Source organism: Cyclopterus lumpus, chromosome 11 (assembly GCF_009769545.1).
Source record: "Cyclopterus lumpus isolate fCycLum1 chromosome 11, fCycLum1.pri, whole genome shotgun sequence".
Classification (NCBI taxonomy): Eukaryota; Metazoa; Chordata; class Actinopteri; order Perciformes; family Cyclopteridae; genus Cyclopterus; species Cyclopterus lumpus.
The window spans coordinates 12648541-12661532 of NC_046976.1; the positions used below are offsets into that span (position 1 = coordinate 12648541).

The window sequence follows — 12992 nt, forward strand, 5'->3', positions numbered from 1 at the left end:
ATAAACAAGTTCATCACCTGTTTCAGAGCATTCACAGATCAACTGAGGAAGATTTCACGGGATGCAGGGATGCCCATCCAGGGTCAGCCATGCTTCTGTAAGTACGCCCAGGGAGCGGACAGCGTGGAGCCCATGTTCAGGCACCTCAAGTACACCTACCAGGGCCTCCAGCTGGTGGTTGTCATTCTGCCGGGGAAGACGCCCGTCTACGGTGAGGGATCCATTCGCGCAATCTGTTGTCATTTAGTGCTGCATGATTTATATTCCTGCTGGAGAGATGAAACATCCAGGACAATGATTTTTTCAGCCCAAGTGATAATTTCTTAGTTTTTTTTCTTTGTGCAACTATTACTCATTATTCAAAATACAAGCTCATGGCCAACATTTGCAAACTGATTCCAAGGATTAAAATGTTCCATCACTTAAGGCTGCTAACCAGGCTTATTTTGCTAGAGTTTAGGATCACTATTCATTACAAGTATTGATCCATTTTTGGAGATAAGATCAGCTTTCTCTGCATGAGATCAGGTGACTTACAGCCAAATATGAAATATATATTGACTGAATAATAATGCAGTGACAGCATGCAAATAAGGTTGGCCAGTTTTAGTTGTTGAAACTGACGTGTTATGCTGACAATATAAACAAAATAAAGTTTTTTTCACTGGCAACACATTGCTAAAAACCAACACTTGTCCAAATCCACGAGGGTTTGTGTGATTAGAAATATTTAACGCTCTGGCAGTTGGTCTGGTGTATCTGAAAAAGGAAATGCAGACCTGAGTCTTTCTACCCACTCTGTCGTCGAACATGTATTTTTATTTCACTAAATGTTCAACAGTCTGTGGACAGAACTATTCCTCCAGTCCCAAATAGTTGTGATTGATCAGTATATCTGCACACACTTGATGTGATTCAGCGAATCAGGAAATCCAAATCCAAAACATCAATATTGTGCCCGATCATGTTTAATTATTTGACATTTCTTTTTACTGTTGTGTGTGTGTGTGTGTGTGTGTTGCAGCTGAGGTGAAGCGTGTCGGGGACACAGTTCTTGGCATGGCCACGCAGTGTGTGCAGGTGAAGAATGTTCAAAAGACAACACCTCAGACACTCTCCAACCTCTGTCTGAAGATCAACGTCAAGCTGGGCGGTGTCAATAACATCCTCCTCCCGCAGGGCAGGTTAGTGAAGATACTAATAACAACATTTTGAAATGGATATCTTTTGAAATCGGACGACTATCAACGATTATCTGAAATTTGAAAATGCCTTTCATGTGTGCTGAATTTCACCCGTCCACTCTCCGCCTTCGTGTTTCAGGCCGTTGGTCTTCCAGCAGCCGGTGATCTTCCTTGGTGCAGATGTGACTCATCCTCCTGCAGGAGATGGAAAAAAGCCGTCCATTGCTGCTGTATGTAACGCCACATCACACCACAGAACATGGTCACAGAAAAGTCACATGTTAAAACATCTCTGCAGCACTTTTTTCCCCTGTTTTTGGTTCTAAATGATATTTCCCTTTCTTTCTTTTTTAGGTCGTTGGTAGCATGGATGCTCATCCCAGCAGATACTGTGCCACAGTGCGGGTGCAGCAGCATAGGCAGGACATCATCCAGGACCTGGCCACCATGGTGAGGGAGCTGCTGATCCAGTTCTACAAGTCCACTCGCTTCAAGCCCACCAGAATCATCTACTACCGCGATGGCATCTCTGAGGGCCAGTTCAACCAGGTGATACACATATCAGGGATGATGCAGAATAATCTATGAAATATCAGAAAATATAGATGAGTTTGTTCAGGCAGTAGTATCCATATAAGTAAATAATGTACGTAGCAGAGCTTAGTGTCCATGTTAATCCTGTGTTTGTGTCTGTGTAAATGTTGTACATGTTTGCTCGGGTGGATTTGATCATCTATGCAACTTTTCATCTGTTATTAACTTTTGAGATGCAGGTCCTTCAGCACGAGCTGCTGGCGATCCGTGAGGCCTGCATAAAACTAGAGAAGGACTACCAGCCTGGTATCACCTTTGTGGTCGTGCAGAAGAGACACCACACAAGACTGTTCTGTATGGACAGAAACGAGAGGGTCAGTATCGTGTCAAAAAAAAAGATGAGGGGGAGCACACAAGTTTGAGACCAAAATGATGCAACGTTTTGTGGTACTTACTTTTAAACGTGAACCAGCAGTAGAAAACGATGTTGGACTTCCACAGATGGCACCAAGCCAGCTGCCACAGATGTTTATGCACTCTCTCACACGATGGTCCTATAATGGGGGAAATTAGGTAATCCTAAATAATGTGGTTACACTAGAACAACACTAGCACCCCTACTTATAACTGCATTCTCCTATGTGGATGGCACAGCAACAGGTGACTTTGCGTCATACAAAGTTATGTTTGTTATCCTAACCTTTAAGGAAACTGTCCAAACTCACTGATGCATTGTTGTGTGGATTGTTGCAGGTTGGGAAGAGTGGCAACATTCCTGCAGGCACCACAGTGGACACCAAAATCACTCACCCTTCAGAATTTGACTTCTACCTTTGCAGTCACGCTGGCATTCAGGTAAGACCTCAATTAGGTTCAACTGTAATTGAACTGAGAAGCAAGTGCCTGTGAAGTATTTTAGAGAAAGGGTCCGATTTAATGGACTTTGACTATGGTTGAAAAACTAACGGGCAGTGTTTCCCCTTATAGACAAAAAAAAGCAACACCTGTTATCCATGTTCACTCTTTGCAGGGTACCAGCAGGCCGTCTCATTACCATGTGCTCTGGGATGACAACCACTTCACTTCAGATGAACTGCAGGTCCTCACCTATCAGCTCTGCCACACCTACGTGCGCTGCACCCGGTCCGTTTCCATCCCAGCACCAGCTTACTACGCCCATTTGGTGGCCTTCCGGGCTCGCTATCACTTGGTGGACAAAGAGCATGACAGGTAAGGACGGTATTCTGGTAACTCAAACCTACAGAAGGGTTCATGAAAACCCTGAACCGTCTTTACACTTCCATAATTATGACGTTTTTGCCATTTCAGTGCCGAGGGCAGTCATACATCAGGCCAGAGTAACGGGCGGGACCAACAGGCCTTGGCCAAGGCCGTGCAGATCCACCAGGACACCCTGCGCACCATGTACTTTGCCTGAGAGCACAGGTTGGCGTGGGTGAGACCCCACTGATTGAGCACACTAACCCTCGCTGTCTCACTGTCAGCTGCAGATGGCGTCACAGTGGTTTCACAGAGTGAGCGCCCTACTAACAGGCCTGTCAGTTACCCATATGTCTACAATTGTACTTCAGCCCCTGACCCAAACAAATCAAGCCAGCTATTAGACTGTAAGATGCAAAATAATCCCTATTTATTGGGGTTGCGCTGAAAGAGGTTTTATTTACATGTCATGTGCATCTTTGTGCGTTTGTATTTGTCATAGGGAAATATGTTGCAAAGAATGAAAGGAAAAGTTTAGAAGACAAATTCTAATCTCGTGGGCAGTATCATTATACATTAGGGTGATTTATAAGTAAGAAGAAACCAATTACCCTCCTACTCCTGTTTGCATTGTTTATAAGGCTCTGGGTGCTGGAAAGGAGAAAGATAAAGTTCATCACAAGATCAGGGGGCCTGTTCACTGTTTATATGCCTAAAGATTTGCTCCTCCGACAAACATTATTATTTATCCGCCAATCAAAGCAAAGTGCACTGACCAGAGTGGGTACTTCAATCAGGACAAAAGTACTTAGTTTATTGAGGCTTGTGCGTGTGATTTTTCACATAGGGCACTATGTGATGAAAAGTGCCATTTGCGACCACCTTTCTGTTATTTCTGTGTAAAACTATGAATTTGACCCTCATTTGCTGGGTTTTCAGTATTTGTCCTTGATTGACACTGATGCCCATTTTATGCCAGATCTGGTGACAATTTACGAAAGGATTCTTTTCATCAGATTTGTTATCAACCCTTGAACCAACACTTACTTTATTATAGAGGAGGGCTGTTAATGCTCAGATGTAAGATACAAAGAACAGCCATTGTGTCCTCCTTCCTCTTTTTAGTCTGAACTGAAATCGTTTCACCAGTAGCCCTATTCCCATGCCGAGACGTAGTGTACTGGGACCGGTTCCCAACAAGGACACCTTTCTCATGTAGTCTGAGCTGTGTTGATGAGACACATGATTTAGAAATCAACAGGGCAACGTTTTTTTTTTTTTTTTTTGTTCCCTCCTATTTTATAGTCTAATTTAATTTCAATCAGTTTTGTATTGGATATGCATGTAGCTGACTCATTTTTTTTAGACATTTGTGATAATAGTTTATTTCTTACTTTTTACACATTAACCCTACTTCTATGTTTTAATGTATATAGCAGCAGGATAGTGTTTTCTGCAGTGTCTTTGTCAGGGCGGGATATTTGTGTGGCGTCTCGATATCAAGGCATTCGGTACAGTGGAGTAAAAGCTGCACCATTTCAGAGTTTAACTGATTGAAATTCCCTTAAAAAACAACAACTAACAACTACGGTTTGCTCCATGAATTGGGTGCAGTCGTCGCACAAAAGCTTGGGTTTTATGCAAATGACTTTTTGTGAGTCTTTATACTATATAGTAATGTTGGTTATGAGGTATATTTTGAATAAGCTTTCAGTGGAGGCTGCTGAAAATATTATTGTAATGTTTTCTTTTTTTTTTTTAAATGACTGGCCCACATGTAGTCTAAATTAACACTGTCTATTTGTATACAGATTTTAAATGCAAATATTATCTTGCCTTCTAAGACTGTTCCAGTCTTACTAATAATTAAACATTTCCTAACATCCCACCTAAGTTTTACTAAGTTAAGCTAGCGAATGTTCATATAGTCTTGATTGGAGGCGAGTCATCTATATTTTCTAACTATGCATCATTTTTAACCAACAGATTTAGCAGTGGGAAATCTCACATCAATTAGGGTCATTTATAGAGGTAGATAATCAGGTTTCTGTTTTTGTTTTTTTTAACATGTTGCATTTAGTAGCGTTTCTTAGTGCTTATCAGCATCTTCATGCCTTTCTAACAGGATGAAGAATTTGTAATAATTTGTAACATTGTAGATTTTATAGCCTAAATATTTGGTGTATCCTTTGTAACACACAATCTTTCTTAGCCAAACAAGATTACAAACTTTTACATTATTAATATTCAAGAGACATTGAAGCACAAAAAGGCCATCTTGATTCTAGGTGCTAGAAGTTTTCACTGTAAGCCACCTTAACTCCTCACTGGACTGGTCAACAAGGCTTTTTAACTTGTATGCTTAAAAAAAAAGATGCTTCGTCCTTTTGAGGATCTCTTCCTCTCCCCTTGACGACCTCTCTGTTACTCTTTTTACTCACTACCTGAAAAGCAACTAGAAATCCGACTGACTGTTTGTGGGGCATTCTGAAAATCATGTACTTGATATTTACTGTTATGATGTCAATATTGTTATCGGTGCTGGTCTTGCAACATGTAAATTTGGATGCACTTTTGATAGCAGAACGTTGGTATGACTTCTATAGACGTATGTTCCTCATTTAAAGCAGGAGGCTCGGCCATATTGCGTGACACCGGTGTAATTGTATGGAAATGGCCGTGTGTTCTACCTCTTGTTACCTGTTCAAGTGTTATGGTAACATCACACTGCTGGCCATTTCTGTATAATTACCCCTGCTATCTATCTAATTGGCATTGTTTGAGTCTTGCATTGACATTAGAGCTTTTAAACGTTAGGTGTGCATGATGGTAAACGCGCTTTCTCGGTTTATGTAGTTTTGTGATATTTCATATTTTACTCAAATTTGATGAGATGTGTTTGTTTTGTTCCTTTTTTTTAGGGGTGTTGAGCTGTATGACCAAATTCCTGCAGTGTGTTTGTATTCACACACAACTTTCCCTTCTTTCTTTTCCTTTTTTTATTCTATGCACCAGTGGAATGAGACTTTTTTTTGGACACCTTGATTTTTCCACCTGAGCAGTATAACAACAAATGCAAAGCCCACATCGGCTATGATCATTGCATATTATGGAGTTGGAGGAATTGCCAATGTGCTGTTAGTCAGACTGTTAAAGTTGCAAACTGAAAACAAAATGGACAGAACAGCTTCTTCAGCCATGTGCCATTCTTTTTGACGGTATGTTATTCAGGAACGCCGTTGACCATTTAAAGGTCATCACAGAGCTAATTTGTAGCATCATGCACAATGTGAAATCTTTCAGTGCAAGTGTGATCTTCCGTTGTATTTTATGGAGGTGGAGCCTCGTTCTTGGGTCTGTTTGGACATGTGGATGTCATGTGGTGTAGAAAGTGGGAAAGTGAGCGGGTGTCCTAAATGATGGTGTGCTGAAATTCAGAAAATCAAGTTTTCTTTTATTGGGAGACGGCTTTGTACTTGTTGTTACTGCTCCTTTTTTCGTGTTTTACATTACCTATACCAGCACCTTAAAATAGCAGATCAGAACGGCGTTGCTTTTCCTGGGGATAAAACTCAAAATATTTGACAATGTTGTTTTTGCACTAAACAAGAATACACTTTGGTAGCTGCTGCAGCATTAAGAGTATTTATCAGATGGCAGACTGGCAGCTTCTATATATGCCAAGAGGCGCACGCCAAGAGGCGCACGCCAACAGGCTTGAGAGGCTCGGCGTGTGCGCTTGCCGTTCAGAAAGCCACGCCTGTGGAGCAAGAGGGGTTCTACCTAGCTAACCAGCATGACGTCTTTGAGAAATATGCCTTTTTAAATGTAAACAACAGAGTGAAATTTAGTTGCGTTGGTGGATGGCCTTTGTACAGTGATGTTGGAAGAAGGTGCTTTATGCAAAAGAAACTGACAGATGTTGAAAAGAGCTGATAAGCTACGAACAGTAAGATGTCTGTCGAGGCGAGGATGCCAAAGTGCCGTGTGAAGATCAAGTGTGCGGGAAGGTTTGACGGTCACGGTCTTTGTTCGAGGCTACATAGGAAAATGATGCTTAAAGTAAGGCGTGTTCATGCGCCAGACACCACCTGAGACTATACATATCAAGATTCAGAAGAGGCGTTTCGTTTTTTTACATAAATCTGCTTGATCATGATGAGCTAAATCCAGACTATGTATGGAATAAATGAATACACCAGCCCGGATGAATGTGGCGCTGCTTTCCAAGTTTAGGTGCTTCAGTTGGGCATTCAAAATGCCTGCGGTGGTAACCCTAATGACGTTACTTCACCTCAGTGAGGCAGTTTTTCCGTATCTTTGAATGTCCAAAGCTAGGACAAGGCAGGTTGTAGAAATGGCTGGTTTGTAAACTAAATGGCATATCATCATAAGCTAATTTAAGTGTTTTTTATTTTCGCAATACCATTTTTTAAATTTTTTTTGCTTAAATGTTGGGTTGAAAGAGGCCGAGATAAAATTACTCCCAAGTGTAACGATCGGCCGTTTACTTTTTTTTTTTTTCTCGCTTTTCAATGGTCTTGGAATAAAATAACGCCTGACTTCCAATGAAGCAACAACCTATAAATCAGTTTATTCCAAATCATAACCCTGTTTAGTAACGTTTCTCCTCTTTGCCTCACATCCGTCTCTTGTAGAGAAACTATTGCTGACATAAAGAAACCTCTTGTAGAGTAGAACCTATTTTCCTAGCTCCAAATAATAACAATGAATGTACTTAGAGTGGTTTGTAATATCAAGGCTATCCATCCAGTACATTTATACTATATGTTTGCTTCTTATGTACAGACATTTCTTTTTGTTGTTGTCCTCTTATTTATAGGCTTTTAATAATTGCAGAAAGTATTATGTTTTCTTCTTTCATATTTCATTGATTTTTAGATATCACCCACATTACAGCTGATATCATTTTGATTAACAGGAGCTATACAAGTCTACAGTTGAGATGTCTTTTCTCTGGATGTTTGCTACTGTAGTTTTAGGAGAAAAACGTTATACACTGTTGCAAAGACGAGTCATCTTTTCTGTTTCTGGCATCATGCTTGTTTGAGTTGCTGTAACATAAGAGCTGTGTGTGTGTGTGTGTGTGTGTGTGTGTGTGTGTGTGTGTGTGTGTTTGTGTGTGTTTATATGATGGTTGCTTTGGTGTGTGTGATATTGTTTGCTGTTAGATTGTTGGCTTCTGCTTAAGCCCTCTGGTCTGATATTCCTGTCCTGTAAAATCCTCCCAGAGTTCAGCTCACTAACTCATTCGCGCAGGGACACTTGAAAGCGAAGAAGCTAAGGTTTTTGTTTGAGTGTTGCTTGTGTTCCTTTCCTTTTGGTGATTGTATTACTACACCAATGTTATTTTATTTCCAGATTTTAAAAAGCACAGTTTATGATTTGCATGGCTTCAGCGAGCGTAATTTTTTTTCTTCCTCTTCCTAGATCACTTTGTCCTTGACAGTCTTTAGCATGCCAATGTCCACCCAATCACCTGGAGCCATGTGACATTTGTGTGGCGTCAACAAAGTCTTTCCAGTTAAAGTTTGCCTGTTTTCTTTTCTTTTTTTTTAGCTACACGTCTAAAGTATTGAGCACAAATTAAAATGGGCTACTGGCAGACCTGAGGAAAGAACCAATATTCCCTAATGTCCTCCGGATGCAGCTACATTTAAATGTTTCCAATACTTTGGTTTTTGAGCAGACACCTGCAAAAACAAATGCCTTTCCCATGAGCCTCAGCTCAAGTATTTAGTGCTAATAAGCAAGTGTAAGCACTACACGCCACAAAGGTTAGCATGCTAACACACTAAAAGGTGACGTTGGTACAACAGTACACCTGTTAAATGTTAGCATTGTTCTTGTGATGCAATTAGTATGCTAATGTGCATTTAGCTCAACGTACAGCTGTGCTTAAGTTCCCCCTCACAGAGCTGCTGACATGGCTGGAGACTGTTGTTCATGTTTGAGTATCATAGTCAAAATAAATACTTAGATTACTGTCCTCGGCATTTCTTCTTGTCCGTTCAGGACAATTGTCAGTGTGTATGGATAGATATCTATCTATCTGGCGTGAATAGGAACCAATAATCTCTGCTGGCCGCGATGGCGCCAGAATGTGTCTTTAGCTGTGTCCGGTGTACATTTGGGGTGAGCCCCGGGGCCGCAGTAAATCTGACCTTTTTACCAAGCATCACCTTTCCAAACCAATGCCATCCAACTGATCTACATGTATCCAATCATGCAAGACTCATGGGTATTTTTATATTTTCAAAGCAATTCTAGTCTTCAGAATGACTTGGGTTTTTATTTACCAACTTGGGGGAAAAAAAACTACCTCAGAGCAGTGTCAGGTGCTAGCTAATATTAGCCCTCATTTATAATAATGGTATCAAAATCAAAAAAATTGTTGTGACCAAACCAATACAAGCCAATCTCGTATGAGAGCACTGTTCTTTTTTTTTTAACCTTTTATTAAATGGAAAACCAAGTAATCATGTATGACTGGTTGGTTGCTTTAGTTGGTTACATTTTGGGGGACCAAATATTTGTAATTGGTGTCTCATTGTTTCATGTGAGTCCTTCATTTTTATTTTATTTTTGTTATCATTCTTTTCAAACAATAGCTACAAAACCAACCCAGCACAACCAAGAACACATTCTGAAGTAAACTGTAACTATGACTGGATCATAAAGCAAATGCTATTCATTATGACAATGTGTTGATATTCCAGCCAACTGTTGGGGATATTGTGGAACGTTTGTAGTGGTGACGGTCTGCCGGAGAGAAGTATGTACAGCAATAATGTTGGCGTGCGAGCTGTGGATCGTTGGATTAGTTACATCGGTTTGTCCTCTTTGCGCAGGTTGAAGGCGACGCTCGATGCACATTTTCAACTTTTAGATCGCAAAACAATACTTTGCAAACGGGTAGTAGATTAATTTGTCTCAATATTTGGAAGCAGCTTTTCTGTTTTTTATTTTTACCGGAATGTTTAATTAAGTGTTCCTCCAGGATAGAGCCACTCTGCCGACATTTCTCTGCCGTGTTAACCCCGTACTGCAATAAAACCAGGGTAGGGGGCGGTCCCTCTCGCCTCCTACGATTAGCCAGACTCCACAGCATTACTTTTTTTCTTTTTAAGGGTATAAAATGTAGTTTTTGCATGCAACAATTAAAGGGAATATACTCATTTGAACATGCTTTGCAAGATAACAGAACATTGTAAACGTCAACGAAAGGTACATATGAGGTTGTGTGGCACTTAACTACAGATCGTTGTAACTTAGTCTAAACTGAAAACATCCAGTGTGTTTGCAGTCTTGTGTGTGTGTGTGCCTTTTTGTCGGATCTCTCTCCTCCATCTGCCCCAACATTGGGTTTGTGAGTCTTTTCAACATAAAGGTTTGACAAAATCTTCTGCGCCACATATAAAAATAATTTCCATTTTTGATCGTGCAACCTTGCGTGTTAGATGCTGCATAGAACGATCAGTATTTGTGTTTTGCACTTTCAAAGCAGTCTCAAAAAGAAATCGCCCACTTGAGGTTGGGCAGAAAGTAAAAAAAAAAAAATAACTGACGAGGTATTTTATGCTATCAATAGGAATTATAAGGAATAATATGACTTTGAAGAGCTTTTCTAAAAAGGTTGATATATCTATATATTCATGAAGTACCTCATAAGCCTGATATATGCTGCATTGACTTTTTTTTTTCGTAGTGTACTTCATATTGTCCAATACATTTTTAATTTCCCCCTTTTGGGAGGTTTGAATGTCACTACAGGCTGTGCACACGCCACACCCAGTAAATCTGCTCGAGTTCTGTCATAACAAAGGAGTTTGTTACACTTTGTGGCCAAATGATAATGTGTCATTTATGCAAATCTCAACAGAATATTTCTCACTCGTCGCCACGTCATATTTCTGTGCGCTGTCTTTTTTGTTATATATATATTTTCGGTGTAGCCAAAAAAATATCGGGTTTAGTTGACGTTCACGAAGCATCCTGCGAGGCTCTGTGGTCGAACACGACTTTTGACTCAGGTATTGTCGTGAAAGGGCTGTATCTGCTTCCTGTGTCCTCGTTCCCCCCCCCCCCCCCCCCCTCCCCCCCTGCACCGCTGTCTTAAAATAGCCTTAGAACTACACGTGAGGTTCCTATTTGGCCTTAAAGTTGAACAAATTATGCACTTCAATTTCACAGACTTGACAGAGAGCTTGATTCCCATTCATTTTTAAAGAGTTTGCGTCTCATTGCCGTGTTATCTACCTCCTATGAATGTAGGGGCTGTCCTGGAGTTGTAGTCAACTCATTTAAGGAAGACAGACAATCATCTGTAGTTTGTTGAAAAATAAATATAAAACATATTCCTCTATTCATTCATACATAAAACTGATTCCAGGACGCTCCAGTTTTCTTTTCTTTTTTTTCCCCCTTTTTGGCCATTATTATTTTATACATTGTGCTTTCCCCCTTTGTAAGCCATGATGGAGAAGCAAAGTGACCAAAGTCTCTTGGCAAAGGCAGCCCTGCACAGCCGTGTGATTTCAAACCTCCCTTCATTTGTGTCATTTTGAGCTCCGTTTTGAGTTGTTTTTTTTCCCCCTCTTTCTCTCTCTTCTCCCTTTTATTTAAACCACGACATGCCAAAACTGAATTAGCTGTCATTCCTGTTCTGGTGAGGGTCTTTATGTTGCTGATTTTAAATTGTTCACATCCACTGCTAAGCTCCTCGTTTCTTGTTGTTGTAAAAGTGTAAGCTTTGATTTCTATTTTACATTTCCTTTTTTTTGTTAACAATAATGCTTACAGAACACAAGATATGCTGTAAACCCTGTTAGGACATAATGTGAATACGTATCACTTAATATAGTTCACTCTTTGGCTTGACTGTAAGTTACGTTAATTAATAAAAATGTTTAAGTTTTCCTGTGACTTTTCTCTTCAATAATTTGATGTTTTAACTTTAACTTGCGCAATAGACATTTTGACTTGTCATAGAAAGAAAAGGCACATTTTCCAGCTCCGTTATATTCAAGTGTCCCAGCAGGTCATAACTGGGACACGGAGCACAATCCCAGAATCAGGAAATTGACAGTTAGATGGAATTAAACCATTACTCATTTTGTTATTGACATGTGTCCTTCTACTACTGTGACATGCCAACATGTCTGTTTTCAAATGGCTGCCTATTAGAGAGAAAAAGGCCACTGGAATTATAAACTGTTTTTGTTTCATCAATTATAGTCTCGTCCATCACAAAACTACATTTCTCTGTTTTAATACAAATGTAAATCACAATGTTTTAACATTTTTTGACCCATCCAGTATTATCAATATAATTAAAAGCACTTAAAAGGAGACATTACTTGTGCTGCTGCATTAATTAATAGTTAGGGTTTCTGAGTTGACCTCTTGAGTTTATCAGATAATCTCCAACCCTCTTCCTGGCATCAAATATGTTGCACCTTTTTAACTTAATTACACAATGACTTCTTTGCAAATTGGTTAAAAGTCATTTAAGGGGTCAGTTAACCAAACTTAAAAGTAGTTTAATAATAATAAAGTATCCTTTATTGGGGAAATTGTTCTCTGCATTTGACCCATTCTTAGTTATTAAGGAGCAGTGGGCTGCAGTGAAGCGCCCGGGGAGCAACTGGGGGTCCAGCGTCTTGCTCAAGGACACTTGGGATTACTCTCCCCATGAGCTAAAGCCGACCCAAAGGTTTAGGCTTTATTTGCCCAGGCTTGAAGATATTTCTTAGAGTTCTGCCAATACAGTTCTCTTTTTCACAGGAGAGCTTTATAACAGAAGCCTCGTTAGTACGGAGGAGAATGGATTTTGACTTTAGTTTTGCACCTCTAATTCTCATGAACCTTTTCACCAGTCACAACTTTTAAAGGAGATGTCTTTAACTTCACGACCGTTTATGAAGTAGCAAACTAAAGATATAGTGGAGTAATAACCAGCAGAGCATCAAGTCACTCTCTCTCTGTGTGTGTCTCCTTGCTTTGTTTACATGGCCATGTGCTTTAGGTGTA

At 40.1% G+C, this 12992-nt stretch overlaps 1 protein-coding gene across 12 annotated transcripts in view; it reads left to right on the forward strand.

The window, feature by feature from the left end:
• Nucleotides 1-12992, forward strand: part of ago2 (argonaute RISC catalytic component 2) — a 28307-nt gene that overhangs the window by 8820 nt on the left and 6495 nt on the right. For 8 of the 12 annotated variants that reach the window (XM_034546072.1, XM_034546068.1, XM_034546060.1 and 5 more), the window contains exons 13-20: nucleotides 27-211; nucleotides 1025-1184; nucleotides 1324-1414; nucleotides 1539-1733; nucleotides 1952-2092; nucleotides 2472-2573; nucleotides 2749-2948; nucleotides 3048-11878. In XM_034546072.1, coding sequence (XP_034401963.1) covers nucleotides 27-211; nucleotides 1025-1184; nucleotides 1324-1414; nucleotides 1539-1733; nucleotides 1952-2092; nucleotides 2472-2573; nucleotides 2749-2948; nucleotides 3048-3156 — 1183 coding nt within the window. In that variant the 3' untranslated portion in view covers nucleotides 3157-11878. Of the gene's footprint in view, nucleotides 1-26; nucleotides 212-1024; nucleotides 1185-1323; nucleotides 1415-1538; nucleotides 1734-1951; nucleotides 2093-2471; nucleotides 2574-2748; nucleotides 2949-3047; nucleotides 11879-12992 lie in introns of those variants that run through there. The other 4 variants (XM_034546062.1, XM_034546065.1, XM_034546070.1 and 1 more) reach the window with 2 other exon arrangements.